General features: G+C 42.1%; 1 protein-coding gene across 3 annotated transcripts in view; it reads left to right on the forward strand.

The window, feature by feature from the left end:
- Positions 1–14,443, forward strand: part of LOC105393535 (uncharacterized PE-PGRS family protein PE_PGRS10) — a 31,541-nt gene extending 17,098 nt beyond the window's left edge. Inside the window, exons 1-6 of one of the 3 annotated variants that reach the window (XM_048622064.1) lie at positions 8,127–8,289; positions 9,702–9,806; positions 10,411–10,623; positions 10,756–10,985; positions 12,269–12,344; positions 13,669–14,443. In XM_048622064.1, the coding sequence (XP_048478021.1) occupies positions 8,146–8,289; positions 9,702–9,806; positions 10,411–10,623; positions 10,756–10,985; positions 12,269–12,344; positions 13,669–13,911 (1,011 nt within the window). In that variant the 5' untranslated portion in view covers positions 8,127–8,145 and the 3' untranslated portion in view covers positions 13,912–14,443. Of the gene's footprint in view, positions 1–8,126; positions 8,290–9,701; positions 9,807–10,410; positions 10,986–12,268; positions 12,345–13,668 lie in introns of those variants that run through there. The other 2 variants (XM_048622063.1, XM_038106676.2) reach the window with 2 other exon arrangements.

The following is a 14,443-nucleotide window of genomic DNA, read 5'->3' on the forward strand; positions in this document are numbered from 1 at the left end:
ACACCGTTACATTTTAAATTATAAATTTAGTTTTATCCGTGTGATAACAGAAGTGAATGCAAGGACAACGCCTTTTCGACCGTTTTGAGTAAAAGTGGAAGTGGACCGGTTAGCATTGGGACCGTGACGTCACGAAGTGGGGTGCTTGTGGTTTGAGACAAATGTTGTCCAGAATGATCAGCTGAGTCACCCCCTTTCAGCTTACTATACTAATTTGACAACAGTCTGTAGATAGAAAATAATAAAACAATCATCTATTACAACCTACTCTTTTTACATCGTGTAACCAATGATAACATATTTCGCAGAACAACTTACTAACAATATAATTAATTTAATTACCCAATCGAAACAAGTCCGACTGTCCAGGATATTACGGTAACTGCGCGTAACTGCTCGCAACATAACAAATGTTCCCGACTCCCGGCCCATTGTGACGCAACAGCAGATAGCGCCCGCTCCTAGACACTCACTAATGCGCCTTTCGGAGTATTTCCAGTAGTGGTTCCTGCTTTATTGAATACAGAGTAATCGTAGATTGCAAAGCGAATGGCTCTCTCTCTGTTTAGGTTATGTAACAGTAAATTATGTTGTTATTTTGTATTTAAGTATAAACATTTTATAATTGGGGTAAATGTAGTCTTTTGGTATCGAACTATAAAAGACTAATTTTATTGTTAATTGACATAATATTTCGTAGGTATAATTTAATCGACAGTATTTTCAACAACAAAAAAATGCATTTATTGTCAAAGACCTCGGCCGGTCGAAGATGTCGTGGTGTATACCTACATATTGTATTTTAATATATTCCATTCTAAGTGTCATTCTCGTTTTGCAATACAAATGTTGAAAACATTTAGAAACGTCCTAAACAAGTTTTTTCACAACTTGGCGTGTCAACATTTCCTTTGTCTCTTTTAAGAAAAACCCTCGAGATTAGCGCCAAGGAGACTAGTTCAATGACAGCGGCAACGGACCTAAGTTAACTATATTTAGCCAACTCGTCCAACAGAAACTTTCATGGATGTTAACCCCGAGAAAATCACAGCAGTGTACTTTTCCCGGACTAACGCCTATTACAGATCGATCCAGCCGAACATTCGCATGTTCGGCAAACCTATTCCATGGGCTAACAAAGTAAAATATCTGGAGTCACTCTTGACTGCAGATTGAACTTTAAGGCCCACATCAACAAAGTGAGGAACAAGGCGGCATTCTATTTATGCCGACTTGCTCCTCTCATTCGCAACCCCAAGCTCTCACTACGCAGCAAAGTACGCTTGTATCTGACATGCATTAGACCAGTCATGACCTATGCTAGCGTAGTGTTTGCCCATTCGCCCTCCATTGCTCGACTTCAGGTCATTCAAAATCGTTTTCTTCGTCGTGCCACTGGTGCTCCCTACTTTGTCCGAAATTACAACTTGCATAAGGACCTTCAAATTCCGACCATCAGGAAATTTATTAAGGATTCCTCAACAAAATATTTCGACAAAAGTTCGGAGCATCTTAATCCGCTTATATCCTCATCATGCGATTATACAGTTAGGGTGGACGCTCCAAAGGGCTGGAGACGTCCCAAAAACATACTTACAGACCCAGATGACAGACTCACTGCTAGGTTGGCGACAGCGCCGTTAAACATCAGATCTCCCCACTCCCAAGTCCGAGTAGCGGCATCATCATTTCTATTAGAGGAGGCTACCCGGCGCAGACGCCGTAGCCTCCAAACTTACAATCGATTTAGACATGTGCCAGGGCGCTTCACGCCACCCCCCACCCACCGCGACGTCCTAAGCTGAGGACACTTCAGGAGGCAAGCCTCCTGAAGTGACCTCATCTTAGTCGCTTTATAACGGGAGAAGGCGCCTTACGACGCCTTCCCCAAACGTTAGGCAAAGTTGCAGAGGTCGCAGGACCGCAACAAATAGGTATCCCTTAGAAAAAAAAAAAAAAAAAAAAAAAACAGAAACTTTCAATTTAAAAATTGGGAATGATTAACAAGGGTCTAAAGAGGAAGGAATAATCACACTATTACCTGAATAAGTATAAATGTTTGACATTTTCATGTCAAATGTCAAAGTACACACTTGAATAGCCCTTGGCGCCCGGGAGGTGTTGGAGCGTAGCCCCTGCCCCGCCGCCCCGAGCGCGGTGTGTCATTGCGCGCTAATGCTATGCCATTACATGACCGCCGCCACTGTAATCTACACTACTCGTGTTTACATCGAGGCGGAAACTTTGCATATGGAAGTAAAAGTATCAAATTTAACCCCTTTTTTATACTTCCCTCTATGATTGAAATCTAAGGATTTAAATGAATTTAAAAGTATAAAATTATTCTGATTTCAAAGATCAACATCTTTAGGTTTTACTTTAATCTTCATCTAAACCGCTGTTTTATCTTATAAAGCCCACGTTTAACGATATTTCTATCACATTTTCTCAGTCCTCAGTAAAGCTAAAAGACAATGCACCGACCGGGGACCCCCTCGTGACGTCTACACGGTTCACTCACTCCGCACTCTGCTCCCTGCGCCATGACACCGCGAGTCATCTTGTCATGAATTATGATTTGCATAGGACACGACAGACTCACATATATTTCAGGGTTAATGAACCGAGTTCAATTGAACATACATATAAATAAATAAAATATAGGTACCATTATACGTATAGGTACATAAAACGTGAAATATTTTAATTTATCCTGTATGTATAGGTACAAATATGATTTATGTACATCCATAAAAACTGAGTTACGATGAATTCAGTAAAGTTTCCGTTACATCTTTAATGTAGTTATTGCTCAAACAGGCATATACATTAGAAATATTCCATTCAGAGAACATTAGCCAGTCGCTCCTTACAACAGATCTATTACTTTCAATTTTCCTCGAAATGTTGTAAGAACTGCAGAAACGGACATTCTCTCAACCACAGACATCTACCCTTTTATTGCACGCATCTATAGCGGACATTAACATACATAGCAAGACAAACAATGTCGAAACATTTATATAACGAGAGCTTGCACAAAAACGCACATTAGAGAAAAAACACATAACACAAATACATCGCCGTAATTCTTAAATGCAGTCCTTCCTACTGATAGCGCTGCGGAACCGGCGCCCGCGCGTGGACGATGCAATTATCACCTACTGCGGTGACAATAGCACATAATGACATTATACATGTGGGTCATCTCTGTGCATCATGCACTAACACACACACATAATGCATACGTCATCATCGGTACACTACAGAGCTTTGTCTGTGTGAGAACGCTATCAGCAGTTAGTGCTAGTTCCTTAGCGTGGTTTTAGTAATTATTTTTGTCTGTAAAGGTGCAATTATTATTATTATAGAGATGATGTATAATAATAACAAGGCAAGTGGTTCGTTGTTCGGTGTGAGGTAATTCTGTAACTACATTAGAGTACTTGCCGTTGTCATGGAAACCTCTTGAGGGAAGGCCAAGGACAAGCTAATAACTGATTGAGTAATTTTAGTCCTCTAAAGTTTTGGTTTTGCAGATGCAAGTATTTAAAATGATAATGCAATACCTACTTTGACATGAGATGTGTGATAAAAATAATACAATGAATTATTCATAGCTAAACAATAGCTAATTCTGACTCTTTTAAAATGTACAAATGATTCACTAATATGTCTGAACAAATGAAGCAAGTCTTGCGTATTTTTTCTTTAAGCGCGTTGACAAAGAGTTGATCATGACATCGTTCACCATTCATTGCCATATTGTGAATAAAAGTTTTCCACATACCTTCTTAATTTTAAATAAAGTAATTGTTTATTTACACCAAATAAAGTAAATTCGGTTAGGTTAAGAAAATTGTCAGTACTTAATTGAAACTATCAAAATGGTATTCATTGTGGTAGAAAATCGAGCATAAGCTGTTTTATACAGCAAAATAGATTATATTTTTTTATAAATAAGTACCTGAATAAATAGTTGAGAATAGCGTAAGTCACTCAAGTTGAATACACTTCCAAGGATCCACGTAACGAGCTGTTACCGCAACGAGCGAGCGGCGGCGGGATCATCCACTTACATTCAACCTTTTATCTCAAACGCTCTATTACCTACCTGTTATTTTGTCTTTGAAGGATCCGTGTGGACACAACACGCGTTACTTCATGTTGGGCAATAAACTAGTTAATTGGATGAGTAGACACGTAGACAGCTGGATCAGAGGTTAAGATCCGCACTCGGCCTAGCGCAGTACGTGAGCGGAATCTAAGTACAACACATTACCATCAACAACTATGATCATATCATAAATGCCCACGCCCTGTACTAATCTACTTTATCTGCGGCGGCAGGGGTGAGTTGCTGCATTACATCATGATAAAGTATTCTTATCGAATTTCCATGTAGTCCATATCTTCGGGTTCTGTAAGGCAACTCAACTCCATAGCTTAAATTCTTTTAGGAGTCAGATTAGCGTCAGCACACTAGAAACCAATATCAAAGTACACGCAGACATAGCCCAGTTTATGTCTAGAGTGGGCCACGCCCACTGCCACTGGGTCCAGCTGCAAGTGCACTTCATAATTCGTGCAACTTGCAACACACTGTGTGACCACTCGCTATCACATACATGTAATATGGAATTGACCAGTCTTTGCAAGCTCCATTCAAAGACACTTTTAAGTACGTAATTGGTATTAAATATCATGACGAGTGTGTACAATAATACATTACATTTGCATATAACAAGCGGGTCAGTTATTACACCCGGTGCGTTGACCCGTGGCAGATGAAGAAATTTCACAACCTATGCAGATAGTGCGATTAAATTTATCTTCGTACTTGGTTACATTACATAATATTTTTTGTTTAAGTAGAGATACAGATTTTGTATTGGTATAGAAAGAACAAGATAACGTAGTTAAAAGGTTCAAAACAAGTTAATGTAGGTACCTATTAATTACAATTAAGGAAAAACGCACAACATGTGAATTTTATATGTGTAACCCCAGTGCATTGTATTGTACTGATTCAATAACTGCAATACGGCTCGCGACCTATCTTGTGATAACATATATTATTAGCGAAAAGCGGGTGTCTCGCTTGCGAGTCACCTCTGATTACACCTTTGAGGATTAACAGTCGTGAGCATAAAATATCCATGTATTGTAGAGTAATCAAGAAAATTATGAAACAGATTTAACCTGTGCAATTAACTACATATTCCATTTATGATGGCGCATTTGTCAGTAAGTGATAGATGAGCGGCTCCCAAGTGTGATTGATTGAAACCGGTGTCGTAACCGACATCTTGGAATAATAATCACTTTGCATCTATTCAATGTTGTTGACGAGCGCTGAGGCCGCGCAGATTATTAAAGGATTACGATCATGCAAAGTACAAGATTGTAGAGTTCCTTTACATGAGAATAATGCTCTCGATATACCTATAAAGTATTATAATATCAGAGAACCCACATATTTTGTTGGACATAGACCCCTCTCAAACGGTAGTTTTGTAGATACTTGCCTGCGGCATTCGGTTTCACAGTAATAGCAACATTTTAATGAGTGGTTATTACAATATTTTCCCCACTCACCACTGCAACCAACTCTAGCCTAGCTCTAGCGTTTGTCGCCAACACGATAAACAGAGGGATATGTTTTCCAAGTTTTACTAGTCAGTTGTAAAAGAAATGATCATAAGTAGGTACTTACACGATATGTAAGTGGTTCGATTCATTCATGTACTCGCGATTACAACAATGGGCTGATAACGTGAGTGCCAGTAGTAACTAATTAGATATAAGGAAAATAAACTAAATTATCAATATAATGACTCTCGCAGGCTGTCTATCAGTTTTTTCCTGATCAGAAGTTGACAACCTGTCATTTAACCAATTTGCAATGATTTAATATGAATGTAGTGCGTTTTTTATTCTATTGTTTTTAAATTATGTTGTAAATTTCATCAGCAGCATCATTCGCAAAGGACCTATATTATGATAATTTAATAATGAAACTATTACTAATCAAGACGGCGGCCGTTGCCCTGCTCGCTGGTTGCGGTCGGCGGCGGCGGTCGCTCTGTCGCCGCCATCACACTCCGGCTCGCATTACTCTACCTACTCGGACCGCTCAATAAAACGGCCTGAAATTTCGTCACGGCCTTGTAAAAAGTAAAGAAACTGCCGTTTCTTTTGCAATGTCCTAATTATAATACGTTTGCCCTCACGTGCTTCGTATCGACTTGTAGTTCATATAATGCGAGCAGTGATTGTCCGACGCTCGACCAGACGGAAATTAAAAGGAATTCCATTCCAAGGCAGCGCTCCTCGTGAAATACCTATACATATAATACACTTATACATATAGGTATTTGCTGAAATAATTAATTTACGTAATGTAACTGGTTCAGCTCCACATTGGCAACTGTCAATCATCTTGGCACATGTTAATCATGCATGGTCTTATGAATTGTAGCAGTTTTTATTGGTAAAACTTATGTTACCACTTAGGCGTAAATTAGTTAGCTCTATCAGATGTATATCTTATAATCAAGACAGGCATTTAGATTAACACATGTGCATAAATATAACTAGGTACTGAAAAAGTAAAGTTGTTAGATATGTTCATACTTACGCCAATTTGTACACACATGTGTGAGTACATGACCTCTAATTTAAAATTTTAAAGCTCGCAATCTCAGATTACAATCTTAAAAATATCCACTTACATACATGATTATAAACTATTTTTTTCAGTTGTATCAACTCCGAAACAATATTTTTTGTGCCTAGATATTGTCATTAAAATATTGCTATTTAGGGTGATGTAAAAAGCAAATACGTAGTAGAATTTTACAAAGTCACAACATAAACAGAAAACGAATGCTTATAGTGGGTACTTAACTTACCTAAGCATGCATTTGACTGAACTAACTTATAAACATGACTATTTATATCGCAGACTCACATTAATCTCAAGTCACTATTATGTGATAGAGTATTGGTCCAACCGCCCTGGCGAGCCGGTCGATGGTTCACGAGGAAACCTCTCAGGTGACCCCGTAGGACACACGAGTACTTGTAGGTGAGAGGTCGCCGCCCCGCGTCATGTAACAGTTACAACACTGGGCACCTACTTGCACTATCGCATTAACATTTACATATAGCACTCGTCATTTTGTAACATCCACGTAGATATCAAGATGAATGGTTATTGGTAAGTAATGTCTAAGTTACAGAATGTTTCCACAGACATTTTATTTTATTCGCTTATCATAAGACTAAATAAATACGAAATGCATTTAGATACTTTATCATATTGCAATAATTAATACTATGACCCGGTCATTGGAACTAAATGCGCATGAGCTCTTACATGTACCTACGTAAAAGTAAAACATTGTTAATATTGTTAGGTTCAAAAATGCTGCTGCTGATTCGGGAACATACATACTCACTCTCAAACACATACATATACATAAAGCTATAAACATAATGATATAAGGTGTGTCAATCTGTTGTTAAAATAAAAAAAGCAAAATGATAAATAATCCACCTATGCATGTATGATTATGTTTATAGGTCAAATGTGGGTCCGTTACTATTTTTAGTATTCACTAATAGATTCTAAGTTGCTTTAAAAATGATTAATTTGTAGTTTGTAAGGACATACGTCTTATTGTATAATTCACACCACGCTGGGTTGCACCATCTCACTTGGATCAAACAAAGTTGCCTGAAAGCTTATCACAACATCCAAGTACTTATTGGCAAATTTTATCATCTCACTACGAAACAATAATTACTTATTGTTTTAACACCTGACTGCAACTGCTCCACTTCAAGTCACATGTCGAAATCCATCGAATTCATACTCAATGTTAGCATTTTAAGCAGACGCACTTACAGTTGACTAGGTTCCTCAGGAGTAAAGTCACTGTGGGTTGCCTAGATTTGGCTGCATGAACATTGAACGTGTTACTTATTAGTCGTATTCTCATTTCAGAGTCTAGTACCTAAATGTAACACAATTCTGTGGCTCTCATATACCTACTTTCATCTGACCGAACTCTTACTTTGACTACCTCCCACATGTCTGACAGTGTGTTGTTTGTTTGCAGGTGACATCACACATCCACAATGAGGTGGTCTTCCCTGATCTTGGCCCTGGCGCTGACGGCTCTGTGTGCCGCCGCCCCCGCCCCCGCGCCCGCCGCCGACCCCAGTGACGACAGCAAACCAGAGATCATCGAGATCATCGCGCCCGCCAACCCCGGCGCGCAGGTCAGCTCCTTACTCTTGCAATGGGATAAATTCATGTTATGTTCCGCAAAGCCCTTATGGCCAGATGTAAACATGTATTGTGTTGGTTGATGATGATGACTATGACATTAGAGTACCTACTATGTATTACGGTCCACAAAGCATTAATAAATATTCTTATTCTCACTATAAATGGTAGCAACATCGGGCCCTTGGACCATATCGGACCTGAAGTCTGAAATTACCCAAGCGGGCGCCGCATTGGTCACTGCTACGACAAGTTTATGAGGCGTACTACATCGTAATCAAGATCATAGTCCGATATTACATCATACTAAAGTAATTAAGACCCTGTGTTGTATTGAAATCATTCAAATTGAGAAGTTTAGTTCAATGCCTGTTACAGTGTGATTTATTTATGAGGAATCCCTACTCATTACCTGCATTATCAGTATTTAGCATCGACGATGGCTAGATAGCATATGCACAAACGTTACAGAAAAAAAAATGGAAAACAATAGCAGTTTGAATCAACCGTAAGCAAACCTTAGACGCAGTACCTACCTCACTAACATTTTCCTAAGATCATACGGTCAAGTACGTACGCAGATTCGTAATATTTCTTGGCAACAATATTGTCGATTCGTCCTTCTAACATGATATTATTTATCTTAGAATGAGCAAGACTATTCCACCGCCCTGCGTACAGTGTACAATAGAGTGCGCGACCGCGGTGCAAGTTCCCACGGCCTCAGAGATGGCTCCGCTCGCGTGCTCCGCCGCATCACACCTCATTACATCATTACTCAAAACTAACTTTAATAAATTCTAATCACCACGTTATCCCGCCAAATCACAGTGCGAAGAGGATATTTCATGTTTTTTAATTGCAACAGGTTAATGTTTTGACGTCTGTTTCTTTAATATTTTAATAGCAATAGTTAGCTCGCAGTCTTTAATAGGGTATTGTTATCGTACACGAGTATGTGTCAGGGTTTAGTAAGGTTCTGTCTTTTTCGCGATTTATTGAATATTTAAGTTTCCTTTCTTACCCTTTCCCTTGCCTTTATCCACTGCCCTGCTCCTGTCTCCTCCACTGTCCCTGCTCCTAACTCATCCACTGGCCCTGCTCCTGTCTCCTCCACTGTCCCCTACACCTGACTCGCCCACCCCCTGCCTCTGTCTAGACCCCCCTGCTCTTATGTCATCCATCCCTACTACTTCTGTCTCCTTCATACACCTTCCCTTGTCCTCTCTACTAGCCCCGCTCCTGCTGTCTCCTCTCTCCCCCCTGCTCCAGCGTGCTCCTGTCTCCATGACCCTTCTGCTCATGTCTCCTCCACTGCCCTTGCTCTCGTCTCCTCTACTACCCCCTCCTCCCTGCCTCTGCCTCCCCCCCCCTGCTCGTCCACTGACCCCGCGTCTGGTTGCAGGAGACGCTGGCGTCGCTGGACCTGGGCGCGCCCGGCTCCGAGCTCGGCGACCGCAACAAGCGCACCATCGGCATACTCCGGCAGCTGTTCCCTCAACTCACACAGGTAATGAGAGCGGACAGTACATTTTGATTGTATTACCACAAAATAAACATTAAACATTGTTTAACAAATTTAAAAATAATATTGACTGATATATTACACGTTTGACAGCGCTAAACATGTGTTAAATACTGTCTAAGATTTTGTGGTAAGACCATAAGGATTTCGATGAGGCATAGGGCAGAAACTGTTTGGTATGATCACTGTGTGATTGTTTTTCGGAGGACATCACGAAATATCCACAGAGTAGTATCCAAATATCCAAGTACCTACCTCGTAGCTTATTTGATTAAACTAAGTCTGTTTTATTAAAAGCATTTATGAAATTAACAATGACTGTTAAAAATATAATACCCATGCAGATAAATTACAAGTAAAAGTGTTGTACTTTTTTAATTGTTACAAAGTTAACGTTGTATTGTTTAACACTAACTTAGGTAGGTACTTTCTATTTCTGCTAACTGTTCTAGTTGACCAAAGTTTTTAAAAAAGAGCGCTTATATTGTTTGCAGTATGTATTTTCGAATCTAAAAACTACCTAACCTAACGCCAAAGACTCTTTTTCCAGCCAGCAGCACCAAGACACTAAGAACGCTATATTTTGTAGATACTTGAACAAAAAGTCCAGCAGCTCACAAGCGTGGTGCTGCAGACGTTCGGGCCCGTGGTGCTGCGTGCCTTCCTGGGCAACCGCGGGGGCGAGGCGGGCAACACGGGCGGCGGGGGGGGCACCGTGGAGCTCAGCGACGACGACAGCGACGAGGAGGAAACCAGTGACGTCACCACGGAGGCGGGCGAGCGGCGGCGGCGCGCGCTCCCGGTACCACCATCCCGCGCACTAACACTAGCCTGCCCAGACCGCAGCGCGCTCACTGTCACCGTCATGTCACCGCATGAATCGTATCACCCGTCACCAACCCCTTCTTGTACTGATTGTGTGTTGTGTTTGCAGAACGTGGCGGCAGACGAGAACCAACTCCTGTCTGGTGCGGAATCTCAGCAGGCTGAAGTGAGGGTGGCTTTCGGCGAGGGCGGCGCGGCGGCGGCGGAGGGCGCGGCGGAGGGCGCGGCGGGGGCGGGGGCAGGGGAGGACCAGCAGGCCGCGGCGCAGACCAACAACGCCAGCATTGACGAGATCTCACTCGATGATGCCGACGCGAGCGGCGAGGACAGGAATAAGAGGTGCGTGATGTTCAAAATTAAGCCTTGGTTACTTACAGGGTTTTCCCAAATTACTTAAAATTAAGGTTGTAGGGTACAGGGTCTACCGTACTTCCAAATGGGTGGTGTTTATCGGTGTTATCGTTACAGACGAACTTATTGTTAAACAGAAGATTCTTAATAACGATGCTTTCCTCAGGTTTTGCCACACAATCTGATAAAATACTGTATGAGTAATTATTATTATATATTACTTATATACTGTAAAATATTACTTATATAACCAAGCAAAATAGTTCCTATGGACAATATCGGTGACTAATCTCTGGTAGCAAGTAAATCAATAAGACCCCCAATAGCCGACAATCCGACAATGCACGGAGTGACGTAACAACAGCGGACAATGCGCGGTGAGAGTCGGTTTTTGCACAAGTCGCAGTTCGCACGGAGTTTCGCCTCCGCGAGTCTATGAGCTATGAGTATAGCACGCCGTGCCCAGCATACTATAGTGCTGATAGTAACATTAGCTAGTATCAGAGTATCAGCGATAACTATACTTATATTCGAGTTTAGATCACGATGAGGAAAGTATGGATAACAGATTATAGTGGCACCACATGAGAGGTGCCACTGACCAGTAGGTAATCAACGAGTTTTGACTGATAGTGATGATTAGTTAGGATAGTACATACGTTGACCAGTTTGACTAACGTGGAATTTTATATAAACAGTACACTAGCCTGTAGAAATTTCCAGCATCTCTATTATGTACCTCGGTAAATATGTGCATTCGTACGATATCATATAACTTCATTGCGTGATCCGACAACTCCAATTGTATATAACCCGCCGTAGACTCAATTCACCAACATGCACTCCAATAATTGTGTAGGTATGTACTTGTACCTATATACCGACTTACCGATCTACCTACGCGTCTGAGTATTAGCTTGATGCAATGTAATATTGGCTCATTTTAAATCGATTTACTCTATTGCTAATTCAGTTATTAACTCGTAACTCGTGACTGCCGAGGCGAGAAATTATTCCATTTACTTACCTACTGACGAAAACTTGTATGAAAAACGTTATTGATGGCAATTTCATATACAACCAAGATATAGATCTAGAATAAAAAGGGATTCATAAAATTATACTGAACAGGAAACTGCGTAATCTACGACCAATGGTTTATGTGCGAATTGTTCTGTGTGACCTTCTTTATCGGCATTATACATAGGTATAGGTTAAGTATGTTTTGCTTATGAGCAAATGTATTAATTGCATAAATGTGAATGTTCCAGGTTCTTGAGCTTCGGAGGCTCGGGCGGCGCGGGCGGCGGCGGCGGCTCCGGCAACTTCCTCTTCGACATCGTCCGGGTAAGCACCAGCAGCACTGATCACTGAACCCTCCACGGTACACGGAGCCAACAGCCTGACAGGGGAATGTACTGAAATGAAATACTAATATCCTGTCATAGAACAATAAACAAATGCCAACACCAATGTGGTAAAAGGCAATTAACAGATAAAGATCGTTGGCTATAATCACGCCTCGTTACTACTTTAATTACCTAAATTCAATCTTAGGATTCGTTATAAGGGCTGTTATATTTCGTATCCATTCCCTATTCCAATACAATATTATCACTGAAGCTTACACCCTGAAATTACACATACATACGATGAGTCTCCAGCGTATTACAACACTTCACATTACATTACCTACCCAAATAGGTAATCCTCAAAGCTCCCAAAGGACAACATTCGACCTCTACCTACAACAACCAAGTAACCAACCAGCAGCAAAGAAACCGGACTTTGGCATCACTATTCCACTAAAATGGACGCTGAACCAACTCTATACCATCCGGGCCAGTCCCCTTCTTCTTCTTGTAGTATCGGTAACAAGACCAAGATTAGGGTTTGTCACCGTGGTGAAAAATTGGCTAGACAGCGTCGCTGACTTCCAAGGGTTCGCCGGACGTATATATAAGGAACAGGTGCAACTTCACTCGTCCTGTGCACCCTCACCAATCTCCTGAGACACCACAACATGCCCTCCCCCCTACACCCCCCCTCTACCCGTCCCCCGCAGCGGCCGGCGGCGGCCATGGTTCGCGCGGCGGGCGGCGCGTGGCGGCTGCTGCAGGGCGCAGACTCGCTCAGCCTCGGCCTCACCGCCTCACACACGGGATCTGACACACAAGTACACATGTCACGTGATACCAGGGAGACTGTTGTTGTGTAGATGTAGCGGCGTTGTGTTGTTTAGGATTTGTGTAGTTAGTTACTAACCGATTTGTAGAGCTGTGTAGTATTACAAGTTGTGTAGTTTGCGTTACTCATTCATCTTTAGTAAGATTCGGTGCCATAACTTATTAACATTATCATCTTAGTTTAAGTAAAGTATACCAGATCATCATAGAAGAGTTCATCACCATGACATAGGTAGGTACTCATAGTTGTGGGGCTGGATTCCTACGATTATTGTTAAGTAGACTAGAATAGCTATAAGTAACTAGTTGTATGGAAAAATTATGTAATAAGAGTAGTTAAATATAGAAGGTAATATCATTAGAGAAGTAGAGTATTTTTCAGCGAATTAAGTATTATTAATTTGGTATAATCTCATTTCATTCATCAACTTCCAATCGAACACAAACAACTTCCAATTACTAATCTAACCTCCTGTTGTTTCCAGCTGGTAGCGGGCTCGTCGTCGGGCTCGAGCGGCGGCGACGCGGGCGCGGAGAGCGAGGGGGACGAGGCTAGCGCGGGCAAGGGAGACAACCTCACCGAGGGCGTGCCCGGGCCCATCACGCGGCTCTTCATCATCGCCAACCGCGGCATCGCCAACCTCGTGCAGGACCTCATCCTGCGCCTCGCGCAGACCTCCGAGCGGATAGTCAACTTCAAGGCGCGGCTCATCACCTCCATCATCTAAGTGTAGCCAATACCTCCCCCCCTCCCCTCCCCCCACTCCCTCTCCCCCCGCCCCGCGCCCCGCGCGCGCTAGCCCTAAGGACAGTATTTATGACGCCGCCCGCGCGCCGCTCGCATCCCCATTCATTACCCCCTAGTTAAGTCATCCACGAGGCAGTCGGTGCTCCATCCCTCACCTCACGACCCATTCGCATTGGCTGGTCATGCCCCCTACTGATGGGCTCTCAATCGTTCATACTTCGCCGTCATCGGTCATCTTAACCTGATTTAATGTAAGTGTGGCGGCGGCGCGGGCGGCGGGCGCGGGGCCTAGTGTAGGTAGTTTATGTTAGTTGGTTGTCGGACGCGGTGCGCCGGGCCGCCCCTGGGCCGAGCCCGCCCCGGGCCGAGGCCGAGGCCGGACCGGCGCTACTTCCTGCTCAAGCTTTTTTTACTAAATAAATGGAATGTGACAATTTGATATTTGTTTTTACGTTTGTAAATATGTATTATAGAGGAATTTTTGTATAAAATTAAATAATGTAGTTAATTAA

The sequence above is a fragment of the Plutella xylostella genome, chromosome 7 (assembly GCF_932276165.1).
Source record: "Plutella xylostella chromosome 7, ilPluXylo3.1, whole genome shotgun sequence".
Lineage (NCBI taxonomy): Eukaryota > Metazoa > Arthropoda > Insecta > Lepidoptera > Plutellidae > Plutella > Plutella xylostella.